Genomic DNA, 19,355 nt, shown 5'->3' with positions numbered 1-19,355 from the left:
CTACAGTTTAGACAATGTCTTGAGTTACACTCATGGTTCTACAGTTTAGACAATGTCTTGAGTTACACTCATGGTTCTACAGTTTAGACAATGTCTTAAGTTACACTCATGGTTCTACAGTTTAGACAATGTCTTGAGTTACACTCATGGTTCTACAGTTTAGACAATGTCTTGAGTTACACTCATGGTTCTACAGTTTAGACAATGTCTTGAGTTTAAAATCCCTTGTCATCAAGAATGAAATCCCTAGCACCAAAATCATATGAAATGCAGCATTACACAACTAAATTGTCTGACACTGATCCAAGAGTTATCACTGATAAATGTAATAGTAGCATTTGAAGCAACTCCAACAAGTGCTTTAAGCATTCATTCTGATGTACAGAGAGTAGGAATTTTTGCTCATTTCTGAGATACGAACTATACATTTTCATGTAAATGAAATAAATGAACATATCACAATTACCAAGTTAAAAAAAAAAGGAAAACTTTGAGAAAACAGTTCCCATGTAATGAACTTACATTTATAGAGAAAATAATATTAGAAGCTCAACTAGTTCTCATTCATCTGGGCAAGTTTAAAATTAAGTGGTTTATCTGAGATTCTTTAGTTAGAAATAATCTAATCTTGTAGTGATAGAAGTTACACCAAAAGTCATAACAACATATGTACAAAACTAATAACTAAACCATTTTCTTTTATTTGGAAGTCCAGTCTATATACACACTTTTATCAATGAAAAATCTTAGTAACTTCTCTCATATTCTTCTCTGTACTCACATTATTTTAATTGGCATTTAGCACTTTCCAATTCAAATGAAAGGATCATCGTTTATTTAATTATTGAAACTGGACTTACAAATCTAACTGTCCTTCTTCTCTAGATTCGATTCTATTTCTCTATTCCTCCTTTAGAGTTTCATTTGAAAAGAAATTATCACATTTCTCTTAACTATTTCTGGACTTAATCTTCAACACCATTCTTAAAATGACAACTTCACTTTTGGGGCTAGAATCTGATTTCCTATCATTAATGTCTCTTGAAAGTAACTAAAGTGATCAAAACTCACAATTCTTAATTTATAATTGATTTGAATTTTTTTTTCTCTCTCTCCCAGGTTTGGCAAATTTTAGGACCAAACAAGAAAGATATTTTCCTTGCTACATGTTATTCCTAGAGTAACAAAAACATTCTAGTTCTTTATCAGATCTCTATGTTTGAAAATAAAACACTTTAGAAAAGTTCTGCTGAACCTGCAAAATAAAATATTAGATGTTTTATACAGATATTAAATGATATATTATTATTCTAAAAATTTGACTAGACTTAATGTAAGCAAACAAGTTAACTTAAAGTAATTTACAAATTATATCAACATAACCAATTATTTTTATGGATTCTCATTTAAGAGAAAGAATCAGCAAATACACCTGCCATCTAATATCTGTTCTCACATCCACAACCTAATGAGATGACTTGATAAAATATTCTGGAAAATCAAAATTCATTTTGAGATGACATTTACCAGTATATAAAAAAACCTATTTAAAAAAACAACATCAATTATCCTATCATTGCCTTCTTGATCTAAAAACCTTGAGTTAAATATCAGTTTCTAAACTTAAATAAAAAACCAATGGGGTTGTAACCACTGTCTATGCTCCTGGTGACTATAGCTGTCCAGTCTTTAATCTGAAAAAAAACAAACAAAACTGTTTTCACACAAGACAATGTGATTTATGCTAATTTTTCTTTTGTTTTCCAGTAGATATCAAATTTAAAAAGTTGATCTACAATAAAAGTGGATAACTATAAATATACTTTAATTCTTGAAAACAGAGAATTAAAATTAATCTTATTAATTTATTAGTACTGCAACATGTGGTTTATTTTGAATTTCACACAAAGCTACACGAGAGATATGTGCACTAGCCATCCATAATTTAGCAATGTAAAACTAGAGGGAAGGAAGCTAGCTATCACCATCCATAATTTAGCAATGTAAAACTAGAGGGAAGGCAGCTAGCTATCACCATCCATAATTTAGCAATGTAAAACTAGAGGGAAGGCAGCTAGCTATCACCATCCATAATTTAGCAATGTAAAACTAGAGGGAAGGCAGCTAGCTATCACCATCCACTACAAACTCTTGGGCTACTCTTTTACCAACAAATAGTGGGATTGACTGTCACACTATAATGCCCCCATGGTTGAAAGAGTAACATTGTTTAGTATGACAGGGATTCAAACCCGCAACCCTTCGATCACGAGTTGAGTGCCTTAACCACCTGGCCATGCCAGGCCCTGCAACATGTGTAACACATAAATATCATGGTAACAAGCCCAATTTACAAAACAAAGCAATGTAATCAATATTGTTCAGACTAAAACTTGATTTTGCTACTTTATGTTATAGTTGCATGTATAACAAACCTTTAAGGCAAAATATATTCTAAATATACCAACAAAGTTTCATAATTTTACAAAGTATCATTTATTATCAAGTTGCAAAACAATTTGTTTTTTTATTTACAATAAAGTAATAAAATACTCACAAAATTATAAAACTTATGAAAACTTTCCTTCAATTCTTAAACATTTGTGAACTTAACATGCTCAAATATTGCATATATGTAACATTGTAATTTTTTTAATTTAATGTTTTTTATTTATTTCATTTGAATTAAAAGTATTATGTTCAGTTGATAAATATTTTACATCTTTTATAATCATTTGTTTCAATAAAATGTCATCTTTGCTACTTATTCTAGCAAAAAATAAGAGACCACAGTGCAACTAATCCTTCTACCACATACTACTCTTGTTAAACAAACTACAAATAAAACTTTACCAACAACATTTTAGCCTCAGACTGTTTTTTTTAACACAGAACCCCTTAGTTCAACAGCTTTTCTTAATAGCTGGAACTCATTCTAGGAGAACTTAAATTTTGCGCAGAGATTGGTCATCACAGGTTATAATTGATTAGAATTTCTAGCATAGTATCAAGCATAACAAACTAAATAATGTACATACCAGTACACAAGATGACATTGGACTTTTTTTCTTTTAGCAAATTAAGTGAATGTCTTTAGGGTTTGATGTGTAAGACGGTCTGTATTGTCATACAAGTCTAAGATGTCACTTTTGTGAAGAAATGTTAAAAAAATATTTCTAACATGCACTCTGGGTGTTGTAAGTTCTACTGCAAGCTCAACACGACATAATTTATTCACAAACATACAATAAATAACTTTACAAAGTTTATCACAATTGAACTTCTTTCCTATTGCAAAAACACACTAAACTTTTTAAGATATATTCTACTATAAAAATGTGTTTATAACATTAGCATATTACAGACTAATATCTTTTAAAATATCAGCAATATTTTAGTTTAATAAATGAAATCAATATATTTAAAATTGAAAATGTTTAGATTAATTGTCAATAGCATGCAAGATAAAGAACTTGCAGTTACAAAGAATCAACACAAATGATACAGTTACAAATACACCATTATAATTTAGTAAGGCAGCACAGTTCACATGCACTTACTTATAAAAGCAAAAAAAGTAAAAGGAACAACACTATTTCAGTTAAATTTTGGCTAGCATAAATATATATTTAGCCAAACAAGTTTTAACTTTGGCAATATTTTCCACACAAGTTCAGATATGCTTGAGAAACTGAAATATTTGCAAAGTTTTCCAGCACTTTAACTAAAATATTTTGATAAACATACTTTTATGAACAGACGAGTCAAATTTAACGTACGCCTTCTATGCTGTTTATCACTACAAATAGAATATAAAGACATATACACGACAACATTGAACAAGAGATGTGATATCTCATTCCAGATCTTCATAATATTACAAGTTACACACACACACAAGAAAGAATAAATATAATACGTAATTCAAAGATATAAAACAAAACAATATTAATACAATTACAAAAATAAATTTCTGTCCAAAACCATACCAATCCATAACAAATACTACCTCGAAATTCAATTCCGAAGTCTAAAGAAACAAAGAGGTAAGAATTTTCAATCACTTTTCCATAATTGATTTTAAAATTTAAAAACAATTAACCAGGGCTTTAAAAAATTGTTTCAGTAATAATACTGTTGTAAAACATTTACAGCAAGTGAACTGAAATAAGCTATCCCTTGTGTAACAGTGGAACTAGAAACTTACGTGGCTAATATATTAGGTTCGAATTCATTCAACCATCTCTACAATCATCATAAGAACAAAGTCCGAAAACGTTTATCTCCAGTGGCGTAGCTAGGGTGGTAAGGGGATACATCTGTCCTCGAGCGCAGCATTGGGGATAGGGGGCGCCAAATTGATGTTACATAATTAGGAATGAATTTCAGAATGAAATATTTTCTCCTCTTAACCAATTAATACCCAGTGTCCCATATATGGTAGTTTCAATGTCATGTACTGTCACAACTTGGTTGTGATTTGGTCACGTTATACCATAACACTGTCTAAACGTTACGAAAACGTCAGATTGCAACGTCACTTCCTGATGAATAATAGACGTTGCTATGTAATGTTTCCACAACGTCGTAATTGGTCACATTTTTTATTAAGTTGTCTAAATGTTATGAAAACGTCAAAATGCAGTCACTTCATAGCGAATAATCAACGTTGTTATATAACATTGTGTAAACGTTGTGAAATGTAACATTATATGCTGTAAATCAGTAATCAGAACGCACATTACACGGATACTTCACCGAACAAAGCCGGTAAATTGTCTATTACTTGATCCAGTTTTCGGAATGCTACTATGGCCTCAGCGCCCTGTCCTTCGGGAGTAACCGAACGACTATAACAGATAATTGAAATGGGAGTTTAAATGACTTTACCAGACTACCGCAGTCTGGAAAAGCTGGAAACGAAGCCGAGGGAATCTGACTGAAGTATTTAAGCGAAGCCAAGAAAATCTAACGCTGGACTAGATTGCGAATTGCAGATACGAGTCCGAACTTTTCGCGCCTCTTCGGCATTGATCTTAAAATTGGGAGAGACTGAAAACTGCTCTTGGTGAATTAGTGAAGTCAGAGTCAGAAACTCGTTGGGGTGCCAGAGTAGCAGCTGTTAAACCGATACATGATCAACTAGAACAATTGGTAGAACTACTGGAAAATATTGCAGATGATCAGGAGGAAAATTCAGATACAAGAAGTGATGCAGTTCAGTTGTTACATCGGATTCTAACATTTGAGTTTCTGGTTCTTCTTCGGTTCTGGAATATTGTACTTGCCAAGATTGACCGGGTTCAGAAAAGGATTCAAAACCACACCATGAATTTCCATAATGCTGCTCAGGATATTCAGGCTTTACAAGGGTATTTCCTAGAAAACAGCGATGTCATATGCAAGAATTATCTTAAAGAAGCAAAGGAACTGTGCAGTTCTTGGGATGTCCAAATTGAGAGACGGCAAAGGAAGAAGAAAAAAATGTCCGGAGAAACAGCAGAGGATGTAGGACTTACAGCAGAAAATGAAATGCTACGACTGATGAAAAGTATGATTGACAAAATACACACAGAAATGTGAGACAGATTCATCAGCTTGAAAAAACTGGACTCTAGTTTTGGCTTTCTTTTAGACATAAAGGAACTCATGTCACAACTAATGAGAATAGCTTGAAACAGAGATGTATTTTTACAAGAAGCTCTTATGATACAGACTTGGATGGCTTGGAAATCTTCAGTGAAATAATGGACTGCCGAATGCAACTCAAGACAAGAGCTGATGTTAAGCTTTCGACACCAGAGGACCTGCTTCGTTTCATTGTGCAGTATGGGAATGATGTATTTCCAAATCTAAGAGTTGGTCTGCAGATCTTACTGACTGTTGCAACATCTAATTTCAGTTGTGAAAGGTCTTTAGGTAAGATAAAAATTATCTTGTCTCACCTGAGATCATCCATGGGACAGGAAAGATTGTCAGCCTTGCCTTTGCTGAGCCAAGCGCATAAGGCGTGCGACTCGTAATCCGAGGGTCGCTGGTTCGTGCCCGCGTCGCGCCAAACATGCTCGCCCTCCAAGCCGTGGGGGCGTTCTAATGTGACGGTCAATCCCACTATTCGTTGGTAAAAGAGTAGCCCAAGAGTTGGCGGTGGGTGGTGATGACTAGCTGCCTTCCCTCTAGTCTTACACTGCTAAATTAGGGACGGCTAGCACAGATAGCCCTCGAGTAGCTTTGTGCGAAATTCCAAAAAAACAAACAAAGCCTTTGCTGAGTGTGGAGCGAGAGGTTACCGACAGCATAAATTTTGAGGAACTAATCGATAAATTTGCAGCAGCAAAGGCAAAAAGAATTTCTCTTTAAAGTTACATAATAACATCCAAGCATTATATCAAACTATTTCATTTACTTTATGCTAACTTTTCAGATTACTATATCCAAAGTAATGTTTTAAGTTTTCGCAATGCTATATTTGACTATTATTTTATTATAAAATAATTCTGCATTAATTTTTTTATATACATTCTTGTTTCTGATTCTGTCCTTCTCTGTTATTCAATTATATCTTCAAAGTTCCATTGTTGCCTCAATTATTTCACTTTTCATCTCCTTCATACCCTAAAAATACGCTACGAAATGCAGGTTTTAATAAACTGATTTTATCCCCGGGCGCTGAAAACCCCAGCTACACCTCTGTGCATCTCCAGACAGCTGGTAAGGGTTTTAAAACTTTAATTAAAATAAAGTACAGAATAACGATAACCAAAACAACTTAAGAACGTCAAAGTGTTGTTCTCTGCTTTATTAGTAAATGTTTTGATACCCATACCAGCCTTCTCGACATACATTTTTACTTAAAATGGATTTCTAATCTCACTACAATCCGAGAGAAGAAAAACATCTTATATTAAAGAATATAAAAGAAGAAGAATTGAAAACTCGGAAGATTTTTTTGAATTTCGCGCAAAGCTACACGTGGGCTATCTGCGCTAGCCGTCCCTAATTTTGCAGCGTAAGACTAGAGAGAAGGCAGCTAGTCATCACCACCCTCCGCCGACTCTTGGGCTACTCTTTTACAAACGAATAGTGGAATTGACCGTCACATTATAATGCCCCCACGGCTGAAAGGGCGAACATATTTTATGCAACCGGGATTCGAACCCCCGACCCTCGGATTACGAGTCGAACGCCTTAACATACTTGGCCATGCCGGGCCAAAAAACTGGGAGGAAAACTTATTCTAAAAACGGAAAAAGGAAATCAATTTATTGAAGATAACTGAACAAAAGACATTGTTTACTGCAAAGAAAAACTGTCAACATCAGAACAGATGAAAAGCATGTACAAAAACTAAATAGTAACGTAAAAACAAAGCAAAGAAGAAATAAAATTTTGCACCAGATATCAAAAATACTGACATGGAAACTAAAAATAGAGAAAATTAAGACCCCACAATGATATGTCTGTAAAGTCACACCACTGGAAACTGTATTTCGATACCCGTAGTGAGCAGAGTACAAATAGCCTCTTGTGTAGCTTTGTGCTTAATTCTAAACAAAGATGAAAAATACAGTTCTAAGAAAAAAAAAGTAACAAAAAAGGCCAAAATTATTGAATACACTAAAAACAATAAACAAAGAATACAAAAAGAAAAATGTTAAATACAATCAGGGCATGGCATGGCCAGGTGGGTTAAGGTGTTCGACTTGAAATCCGAGGGTCGCGGGTTCGAATCCCAGTCGTATAAAACATGCCCGCTCTTTCAGCCGTGGGTGGGGCGTTATAATATTTAGTCAATCCCACTATTCGTTGGTAAAAGAGTAACCCAAGAGTTGGTGGTAGGTGGTGATGACTAGCTGCCTTCCCTCTAGTCTTACGCTGCAAAATTAGGGACGGCTAGCGCAGATAGCCATCGTGTAGCTTTGCGCGAAATTCCAAAAAACAAACACGCAAATACAATCAGTAAAAAATAAATAAAAGAGTGTGTGTTTTTTTTCTTATAGTAAAGCCACATTGGACTGTCTGCTGATAAATAAAAGAGATTAATATAAAATAAATGAATATATATAACAAATGATATGTTAATTGTGGCTCTCAATATTTAAGTTGCGGGTAGCAGGATCGAACCCCGTTGCATAATTTCATAGTCATTCCCACTTTTTGTTAGTGAAAAGTACTCCAATATTTTCTAGATCTCTGGGCAGATTTCGGAGCTGACAAACCGGGTTCGAATTCATGCACAAATTCAAAATACTCCTCATACTTTTAACTGTGGGTGTTTTATAGTAGTGAGAGTCAATACTTAGTGATCCATCCAGGTAGTTGGTTTGTTTTTTGTTTGTTTGTTTTTTGGAATTTCGCACAAAGCTACTCGAGGGCTATCTGTGCTAGCCGTCCCTAATTTAGCAGTGTAAGACTAGAGGGAAGGGAGTTAGTCATCACCACCCACCGCCAACCATTGGGCTACTCTTTTACCAACGAAAAGTGGGATTGACCGTCACATTATACACCCCCACGGCTGGGAGGGCGAGCATGTTTAGCGCGACGCGGGCGCGAACCCGCGACCCTCGGATTACGAGTCGCACGCTTTACGCGCTTGGCCATGCCAGGCTCCCAGGTAGTTGGTAGGATGCTGACTGGCTGGCTACTTTCTGTATGGTTAGCAATTCAAAATTTAAGACGGCGGATGATAGCCTTAGTTTGTTTGTTTTGGAATTTCGCACAAAGCTACTCGAGGGCTATCTGTGCTAGCCGTCCCTAATTTAGCAGTGTAAGACTAGAGGGAAGGTAGCTAGTCATCACCACCCACCGCCAACTCTTGGGCTACTCTTTTACCAACGAATAGTGGGATTGACCGTAACGTTAGAACGCCCCCACGGCTGGGAGGGTGAACATGTTTGGCGTGACTCGGGCGCGAACCCGCGACCCTCAGATTATGAAGTGCACGCCTTAACGCGCTTGGCCATGCCAGGCCTAATGTCCTTAGTATCTTTGCCACAAATGTTGTTTTTTTTTATGTGTTGACAAAAAAAGAAACTTCTTTTGAGCGGTTTAAAACATGCTCTGACGTCATTTGTACCATTATTTTACTACAATGATATTAATAATCAAATAAGACATTTATTTAAATATTCAAATTTCAAATTTTATTTTCAAAATATTAAACACCATTACATGTTGCAATTTTTGCGTTTAACGTTTTATGTTGATACAAAATTTTATCTTTTCGGAATGTATTAATTATGTTATTTTCACAGAAACTTTTGTAAGACAAGAAAACCTTTGTGAAACCTTTCTAAGAATTATAAACTTATATTGGTTACCTTACTAAATTATCGAGAAAAATGAGATAGCAGTTCACTGATATAAACAAAGATAAATAAATAGGCATAGAATTTTCCAAATTTTTGTTAACGCCCCTTAAAAAAGTGTATGATTAGCTGTCATTTGAAATTCTCTTACTAATGTGAGAATTTGTCCAGTTTCGAACATATAAATGTTAAAACCTTTACTATTTCATTTTTAATAACTTCTTAAAATAAGCTTTAATGATTTGTTATATGCCTCGTCGGGGCAAGAAACGGAACAATTACTAGGTTAGCCGAACATGTTTAAGCCTTTTATTTATCAGTATAATCCTCCCTTAAATATATTTATTAAGTCATAACTATTTTGTGTATCATAATACAACAAATAAATGTTTAACACCTTCACCCATGTTTTTTAAAGAATCTTTAAAGTTAAGAGCCATTGTTTTCGGCTCTGCCTTTTTACATTTGGCATGAACATAGAAAGAATAAAAAGTAAGTTAATTTTAAAGTTTTGAGTAAAGAGACTTCAACATTTATTATTAGGGTGAACTCTAACAGTAATATAATTTGTTGTATCATATAGTTTATCCTGATATACATTAAAACTGAATTTATAAGATTTTTTATTGGTTTAGTGTTTGTCAATTAAAATGTTACATTTTGAAACAAATTCGCTGTTTTTTAGGCACCTTTATTGAAACAAAAATAGGATGAGCATTAATTTATATTATAGCTATTTAAATTAGCTTCTTGTTATTTCATTTTTTCATAATTCCTTGTAGTTAATAATTTCTAAACACTTGGGATAAAACTGTTACTAATTTCACAGTAAATTTCAATGAATAAGTTAAATGCAATGATATTATGGCCTCTTTCATTTCAGTACTTTTTCACATGTAACCTTACCCTCCATCCTCTCAGTACAATTAACAAAGTCTAAATATGTGCATTTATTTTGTTAGTTTCATTATAACATAAGACAGAAAGTGACCATTTGGCCTCTCGGAACTGTCTTTCCACATCCAATCTTGAGAAAAGAAAAGAGCATTTCAGTAATAAGGAGGGCCCAGTTTAACTGGGTTGTATTGATAACCACCTTGTGATTTGACCCATTCAACTACCTTATAGTACAATAAGCTAGTCTTTCCCCAACCACCAGCAAAAATGTCAGAACTGTAGAATATATTATTATTTACTCAATTACTTCCACTTTTCAACTCCTTCCTACACTACTGACTGATTATTGGATTTTCTTAAATACTCTTTTTGCATGGTACCTCATCAGAGGCTTTTTTATTATACAATTACATTAATCCACCATATTCTTTCCATCTTCCACATAACATCTTAAAAAAAACAAAACAGATCAGCAATCAAGTTTTCCATTTGGTGAATCCATGCTTGGTTTCATTTAAAATATCATATGTTACTAAACAGTTTTGTAAATATTGTATCAGACCATTTAGAACTTTTACTACTATTAGCAACTTCCCAACCTGCATATACTACTTCAATATATATTTACTTATCAAAAATGTAAGACGGAGAGTAACGTATCTGGTCTTTGACTTCCTTTGAAACCATGCAGGAGAAACATGTCTGATCCTGACATTTTATATACTTTTAATCTATTACTCTGTATACACAGCACCAGGGAATTAATGTATATACACTACTCAGATCAGTTTGAATATTTCTCATAAAGTGATAAAGGTCAAAGTCAAGAATATTATTAATATCTTCTGTAAAAATTGTAAGAGGACATTTCAAAGAAAACCATTTCATAGTCTTCATGAAGACCTGGTCATCAGCATCTCTCCATTTCTGACATTTCCCTTACCTTTAATATATTTATAAAACCCTTGTTATTACATCTAACAATAATAGCCATCTGTTTCTTATAAACTATTGTGAATTTCCTAACTTTGCTGTAGTTCTATATGTTCTTTAATGTAAAGGATTTTTTATTTAAAATTATATGCATTTTCATTAATTAAGTGATAATTTTAAAACTAACTTAAATATTTTTAGTTAGATTGTTATTTTCTTTATTAAGTAAAAATACATTATTGTAATAAAAAAACAATAAACTTACATTCTTTTTTTTTCTTTTCTTTGTTCATTTAGGTCACCTTGAAGTTGTCCACAAAGGCTTGGCATATTAAAAATGGCAAAAAAACGCATATGGCCTAATAATATCTGGGACTTTTGTGCTTTTTTGTTTGTTGTAACAGCTGCTATTGTGATTTTTCTTTATGAGATTTTTGTGGTAATTCCTTATGTCCACGTTGATAAAACCTGGTTGTACTATCTTCACTATGTCTGTGGAACATTTGTTGTTTCCAATATCCTTGGAAACTTGTTTGGAATTATGGTTACAGATACCACCAGTGGCAGTGCTATTTTGCCATCAGTGTTAAAGCCCAACTGGAGATTCTGTCCTGGCTGTGAAGCTAACTCGCCTCCTCGCTCATTTCATTGCAATATCTGCAGAACGTGTGTACTGAAACGTGATCATCATTGCATTTTCTCAGGATGTTGTATTGGATACAAAAATCAGCGTTTTTTTATTGGGTTTCTATTCTACATGATGGTTGGATGCTTATATGCTACAGTTCTCAACATGTTTTTCATCTGGGATATGCTAGGAGGATTCAACCCTTTTTCTATTTTTGCTCATGTTTTGCCATTTATTTTCTGGGTAACTGGTTATTTGGAGTTAAGTAACTCTTTTGCTACGTTATTTTCTATGTTATGTATCACTGGTTTTGGGTTTGTAGCCGGTCTGTTGGCTTTTCATGTACAGCTTCTACTCAGGAATCAGACCACATTTGAAAAGAACCATGGAATAACTGAATACAACTTAGGTTGGAAAGATAATCTTATTCAAACATTAGGAGAAAGATGGTACATGGTTTGGAGTTTTCCTCTTCTCAAATCTCCTCTTCCTGGAGATGGAATCACTTTTATGAAGAAAGAAGAACTGAACCTTTGGTCCACTAAGAACAGATAAATGAGAGTACAGTGAAATACATGTAGTGTTTTATGTACATTTCTCCTCATGATTCATAAACTGAACTCATTCATGTTTTGTCATGTTAATCTGCAGCCATTAAGTTTGATTTTCCATTGTAATGATTAAGAGCTTTCAGTTCAATGTTATACTCACTGTGCATGCAAGGTTGTACTCATTTTTGATGAGTTTTTACACTTGAGTGTTGAGAACTGGTGACAACAGTGAAATAAAATATACATTAACAATTTTTAACTGTGACAAACAGTAGGTTGTTTGTAATATATTTAAAAATTGTTCATCAGTGCATCCTAATTATTAGTTTAAAATGTATGTATAAACACTATTATGTTTTCAAATTGTAGTGACGTCTTTTGAAATAGAAATGGTATACAAAAATGTGTATAATGTTTAAATATATCTGGTAAGAACCAGTTTACATATAGAGAGAAATTTTATTGATAAAGTATCACATGATTAGTTTTTGAAGGTTTAAAAACTGAAATGACTTGTTTAAAGTATATTTAATCAAACTGATGTTAAATTTTCAGTTAAAATTAAAATTGTGCATGGATGGGTGGAACAAAACACTTTGATAACCATAAACAGATATAGAGTATTTATTTATGGGGAAAAAAATTAGGTTTATAGTGGTAAATTATAGTCAGCTAACATCTTTTGACAGTGTTTTACCTAAAAATGTACATGTAATTATCTTGTAGGAATTTATAGAGGGCGCTTGAAAATCAAATATTGGACAGATTAAAAATCAATTGAAATGTTATTCAGTTTCTTTTTAAGTCCTTTATCTGTAATGAATAACTACAGTCATAACTGCAATGCATAATATAAAAACATTTCATTAAAATGTATCATAAGTAAATAATCTAAAATTGTGAACTGTCATTTTTTTAAATTTTAAGGTTTGTCTACATAGTAATGTATCATACATTAGTTTAAAATCATGTGTCACATTATAATAGAAATGTCTGATTTCACTCTGTATGGGACTTTGTCACAATATAGTTTGTACCAATAAATATGCCTGACACTACAGTCAGTATCAGCATATTAAGTACGTGGTTGGACCAGCTCTTTCTCGTTTAGCTTTTTAAAACTTTTATTAATAAATAACTTAAAATGTGCAAAATATTTTATATTCTAACCAGAAATTTCATTGCTGTGAAACTTTCCCTGATTGCATGTCTTTCTCATTGGGTAGTGTTTAATTTTCAGTTTTGTTGAAAAGTAACTTAGGTCCATAAAACTGAGAGTGATAGTGGGCCTTTCTGACAGTTGAAAGGTCATATACAAGATGTAGCTAGGTGCTTGAACAGTAGGTTTTCTTGTAACACGGTGAACATGTTTTTAAAATTAAGATATTTTCCTGCATATGAGAGTTATGAGCTCAAGCTGCATGTTTTAAGTAGAAAAGGGTAAAAAATTGTATCTGTGGTTCTCTACCGTTTTCTCTCTCGTGGACTCTTCACAAACCAAATATAATCATGTAGACTTCCACACTCAGAACTATCTGCTGATCCTTCAGGGTATAAAGGTGGCTCTGGTACAAGCATGTAAGCAATGAAATGTTTAAATAAAACATCATTTTCACATAATCAAACTTAACACTTTCTTAAAACTGTAACGTTTGAACTTGTTTTTCTTCAGTTAGAAAAACGGTATTGTATTCTTAAGGGTCCATGAACCACAGGTTGAGTACTATAGAGGTAGATAGTTATTTTCTGGTGATGTTTTCTCATAATGTATGACATTATGCCTTAAAAATAATCCATAATTAAACAGTTATTACCTTCTGCAGAATAAAACGTTCCTACTTAACTGTCTCGGAAGTAATTTTTAATATAGTAAAAATGTGTTTTTAACCACCAGGTGTGCATGTTTTATGAAATATAAGTATTCAGGTTTGAAGTATTCTGTTTCATTAGAATAGTAAATTTCATAATGTACTGCGTGGTTTTTAAAGTAATCTTTATTTTTGTGTGAAAGTAATAATTTTGACAAACTATAAACTTTTATAAGTACAGATATTTGAAACATGAATTTGAAATTCTAGTTTCACATTTTTGTTGTCCATTTTGTAAGGATGCAAATACATTTATAGAATAATACAGTTTTCAGAAAAGTATAAAGAGGCAGTAAGTACCTGATGAATAAACTTGTGGCTTCAGTTTCTTTTTTATTATTTCTCATCTCAGTTTAGATTTATGGTTGGAACAATACAAATAATCCAGGAAAAAAGACACAGGGAAAAGTTACAATACAAACACAAACACTTATAGTTAATTTTTCTTGATAACGAGGAACCCACTTGAAATACAAATGTATCTCAGAATGGCTGGTATGGGTATTTACACTTTTATTGATATGGAGAGAACAACGTTTCAACCTTCCTAGATCATCTTTCTTAACCTGAAGATGTAAGATATAATGTTACAGTTTGTGAAAAACAGCACTTGTTAGATAAGAAAAATGTCAGAGTGAATGCCTAAAATATATTTAATGTCTATAATAAAACAATGTCCTCCAGTGCTCATTCGGGAGTCTGCAGGCTTATGATGCTACAAATTAGGTTTCGATACCCTTGAGTTGGCCATGGTGTATTTTGCAGTATGTGCTTAACAAAACTGAACCGAACTACAAAATATAATCAGTAAAAGTGTTAATATTCATACCAGCCATTCTGAGATACATAATTTATTTTTGTACTATTTTTTTTCACACCTATAATTTATAAATTAGATCTACAATGACTGCTAACTAATAATGTATTAAAAGAAAAAAAATAACATAATATTGTTGAAGTTATGATGATAAAATAACTTCAATATTATTCAAACAAACTATTATTTATTATTGAAAATACATTTTTAAAAGGTTCTTTTTTCTTTGCACATTAGTGTATGTGTAGAAATCATGTGTTGTCAGCTAATAAGTGATTTAAAATATTTTTTGTTTTATTACTTTATTTATGGTGTTGAAATAAAATCTGATTTTGTTTCTTTCACCCAATACAAACACCTTATTTGTTTACCTTTCACTTAATGACAGAAACACATTGTAACTCTCAAAGAAACAAATAATTTCCAAGTAAACCCATGATAATGAATATGAAATCTATGTTAATGGTTTTTAATTAATGAGAAAGTACCATGTGGTAAAACCTCCTCAGAATGTCAGAACAAAATTATTTATTGCCAGCTTAATTTGTTTTCAATATTAAAATCTCTTCGTGATAATAAAGTCTGGTAAATATTTCATGAAATACCTAGATTTTGAATTTCTGAGCCCAGAGGAAGCACTTATAAAAAACATATTGAAACATTCATTTCAATAAAGAAGCAAGATATAAAGCAAAATGATTTACTCTGATATTAAGTAATTTCACATTGTTAAAAAAAACATTTTATTAAAATATGTTACCCTGGCATGCAATAAGCATCAGTTAAATCGTTTAGTTTTATCAACTTACTCTCAACACACAATAATAACTCCAACTTAATTAAGCAATTTACTTTGAGCTCTATGTTTTTGTAAACCAAATTTAAAATGTAGTTCTTAATGCTTCTAAAAACTATGTATAGGTAGGTAGCTACATGACTAATTATTGGAATGAACTACACTGAGAATTTTCACATTAGACAGACAGTGATTAATATGACATTCATTTAAACAGTATTCTGGAGAACACATCAATTGACAGTATTTTAACATTTAGTGTCAAACATTGTAAACAATAGTGGTGTCTTAGGGAAATGTGCTAAGTCAAGTTAAGCGGAAGACTTTGGCATGATAAATTATGATGTTCATTTGTTCGCAGTTATGTGAAATTACCAGGCGAGGATTAGAGGCCTGGATGTATTGCTCTCAGGAATGTAAGTGTATGAGTGCAGCTATTATAGAATATTAACTATTGAATGCATTTCCCACCTGTAAAAAAATTATTTTTAATATATGCATACTCCAAATTTAAGTAACATCAAATACTTTCTCTGTTTATCAACTGTTGTTTCAGCTGTGTTACTATTATTTTTAAACTATAATTTTACAAATATTTGGCATATAAACAAAGTTTTTTTAATTTAAAAATACTAGTCAATGCAGTATTACTAAATATAGATGTGTTTATAAAAGGTCATGGACTCTGAGTCGTGTTATCCTGTGAATGCAGTAGGTGACCAAAAATTTTATTAAGTAGAGGAGTTTTGCTCGTTGACTTGTTATGCACAGTAGCAAACATGTTATAAAGTAACTAAAAATAACTTCAGAAAATATGTTAATATTAAATGACTACTATTTTCATTATTATCAGAATTTAAAAATAAATTTTTGTTATAACTTTTTTTATAAACAGATTTACCATTATATATATATATATATATATGTATGTATGTGTATTGTGAAATTCTCATTTTATTGCTTTATTGTTTTAGTTATTTTATTTTTTAAATAAATTCACATATAGTACCAGTAGACTGTTAGAAAAATCTAACACATTAAAATGTTAAAGACAAAATTATGAGCTGTTATCTCCAGTAAACTAGTAAATATTTTAATAAAAGTTATTTCTAAAAATTTCTTTTTGGTTTTAATTTGACATTGATGGCAGAGTTTTCCTTGTGGTAAAGCTCTGGATTTGGGATCTGGTTACCCAGGTTTGAATCTGTGTGATAACAACAAAATAGTCACTGTACTTTAAGCTGTGGGTATATTATAAGAGTGACTGGCCTTCAGTGTAAGTGGTAATTGATAGAATTGTGCTGATTGATTACCTTTCCTCTGGTCAGTAATTCAAAGTTAAGGACAGCAGCACATAGTATTAATCTTTGAACCATTCAATATTTGTACAATATCAACAAAATCACTTATGCTTTATTGAGACAAGTTTAGTAACTGTAATTCTGGTCAGTAGTTCAAAGGTAAGGACAGCAACAAATAGCATTAATCTTTGAACAATACCAACAAAATCACATACTTTATTAAGACAAGTTTAGTAACTGTAAGATTGGTGGACTATTTATTTCCATTTCAAGTCGTATGGTGGCACAATATGTTATTACCATTTTTATTTTTGCATATGGTTGTATTTGTGCATGAAAAGATAGTGGAGTTCAAAGTAATTGTTAATGTAATATCTCTTCTATTTCATTTGACATCTTTGTATGTATTAAATATAATTCTCACCCAGAATTACACACCATTTTTGGCATTGCTGTAAATATATTTTCTTTTTATTGAATTACCCTTATAGAACTATTACAACAATAGTAAATTAGACAATTTTTTGTGAGTGAAATTTTTGTGATTGCTGTTTGACCTTAATTTCTGTCTTTGATTAAAGCTGAATATTTATTAATATGTTTGTGATTTGTAAGGACAAATATTTTATGTGAATGTAAAAAAACTGATGTGGTATTGTTTGCATCTTATATTCCAATAAAGAACTAACACTTCAGAAGTTTTTATGTGAATATTATTTAGAAATAACATGTAATAAGAGTGAATGAATTCATACCAAGTAGTTAATATCCTAACATGTAAAACACTTCAAGAGTGTTATTTCACTTAAAATTACTGGAGTTCGAATCTTTCACTCTGAATAAAGAAAATGGGAAAAACCATGATATTGCTTCTATGCTAACCACAGTTATTCACTTTATTTATGTAAGCCTCAAGTCAGTTTTATTTGGGAGGAAAACATTTCAGGAAATAATTATCTTCTTCAATTCATTTAAAATGCTGGGTGTACTACTGTAGATGGAACCTCATTTCTTATGATATTTACTCATTTAACTATAGATGTCAATTTCAAAAGTTTGTTTTCATAATGTAATATTTTGTATACCACTATTTGTTTAACATAAGCAACTAAAAGTACCAAATATTGACAAGAATTCATGCCTTTCTGATAATAACACTCCCAGTACAATACACACCAGGAAATTGGTTGTGTTATTTCACCAATATAATAAACACCTACAAATATGTCATACAATAACTGTAAAGTAAGATTAGTTAATATCTTGTGTTTATTTCTTTTATTCTGTAAGTCATGTATCACATAGTAAAATGCATGGATTATATTAATCTACCAGAAATGTGCAGTTATTTAATTCTAAAATATCAAAGCATGATTTGTTAAAGAACATTGTATTTTTAGGTGGAACACAAGAATGTGTTGTAAGAAATAAAAGTTCTCCAAAACTACACAACATAGATTTTAACTTCTAAAACTTAATTTTATTTTCAGCAACACAATTTCTAAAATTGGAGTTCAGTTGTTCCTTCAATTATAGTACTAAAAAGTAAAAGTATTTGTTTTAAAACATGTCCAATATAGCTGATGTTAGAGTGAATATTTTGCAAGGTTTCTCCATGTATTAAAAATAATTTCTTCTATTCAAAAACCTTTGGTTACATTTCAGACTTTAGTGGTTCTGAGTACAAATGTTAATTAAAATATACAGACAGGTCACACAAAACTTGAAATATTGTCAGTCAAGAAAATTTATGCTGTAAAGAAACTAATGTTAAAATATGAGAGACAGTTTATTAATTTCTTTTAAATATATATTGTTAACCCTTTTTAACAGTTTGTTAAAAGTGCACTTGTCTTGATGTTTTATGGAGCTACATTGAAAATTTTATCAAGAGGAACATTATTCCAGTTAGTATAATAAACATAAAATACCTTACTGTTACAGCATTTAAGATATATTTTTGAAGTTATGCAAAATATAAATCACAAAAATTAGACAGGAGAGTCAATATACTTGTAACATGTCAAAATACTTAGCACTTACATCAAGTCCTTGTTAATATTCATCTAAACCACTGTTCATTTTGTTTATAATGTCTAATGATAGTGGTGCTCTCCTGTAATAGGACTTGTGATCTGTATCATTTGAATGGTTTCATGGTATTTCCAAACATAATGTTTGGAAAAGTGTCTTTTCACAGCTTTAAGGCCTTTCTGAAGTTTATCATGAGGTAATCTCATTGTCGGTTTCCTCTGC

At 31.9% G+C, this 19,355-nt stretch overlaps 1 protein-coding gene and 1 long non-coding RNA gene across 3 annotated transcripts; one reads left to right on the top strand and one right to left on the bottom strand.

The window, feature by feature from the left end:
- Positions 1 to 673: 673 nt before the first annotated feature.
- LOC143228906 (uncharacterized) lies at positions 674 to 4,201 on the bottom strand. Its single transcript, XR_013015493.1, has 2 exons — positions 4,010 to 4,201; positions 674 to 1,694 (listed from the first exon to the last, which is right to left on the bottom strand). It is a non-coding gene; the product is annotated as an uncharacterized LOC143228906 (long non-coding RNA).
- Positions 4,202 to 9,323: 5,122 nt separating this feature from the next.
- LOC143228905 (putative palmitoyltransferase ZDHHC24) lies at positions 9,324 to 17,794 on the top strand. Of its 2 annotated transcripts, none has more exons than XM_076460344.1 (2): positions 9,324 to 9,593; positions 11,436 to 17,794. In XM_076460344.1, the coding sequence occupies exon 2, from the start codon at positions 11,476 to 11,478 to the stop codon at positions 12,319 to 12,321; it is 846 nt and encodes a 281-aa protein (XP_076316459.1). In that variant the 5' UTR covers positions 9,324 to 9,593; positions 11,436 to 11,475; the 3' UTR covers positions 12,322 to 17,794. The 2 variants fall into 2 exon arrangements, with proteins under 2 accessions (XP_076316459.1, XP_076316460.1); XM_076460345.1 differs by lacking the exon at positions 9,324 to 9,593 and adding an exon at positions 9,665 to 9,800 and having other exon boundaries at positions 11,436 to 12,456.
- The last annotated feature ends 1,561 nt before the right edge of the window (positions 17,795 to 19,355 follow it).

The sequence above is a fragment of the Tachypleus tridentatus genome, chromosome 10 (assembly GCF_004210375.1).
Source record: "Tachypleus tridentatus isolate NWPU-2018 chromosome 10, ASM421037v1, whole genome shotgun sequence".
NCBI lineage: Eukaryota > Metazoa > Arthropoda > Merostomata > Xiphosura > Limulidae > Tachypleus > Tachypleus tridentatus.
The sequence above is the reverse complement of the archived record's forward strand: the minus strand, read 5'-3'. Positions and strand labels throughout refer to the sequence as shown.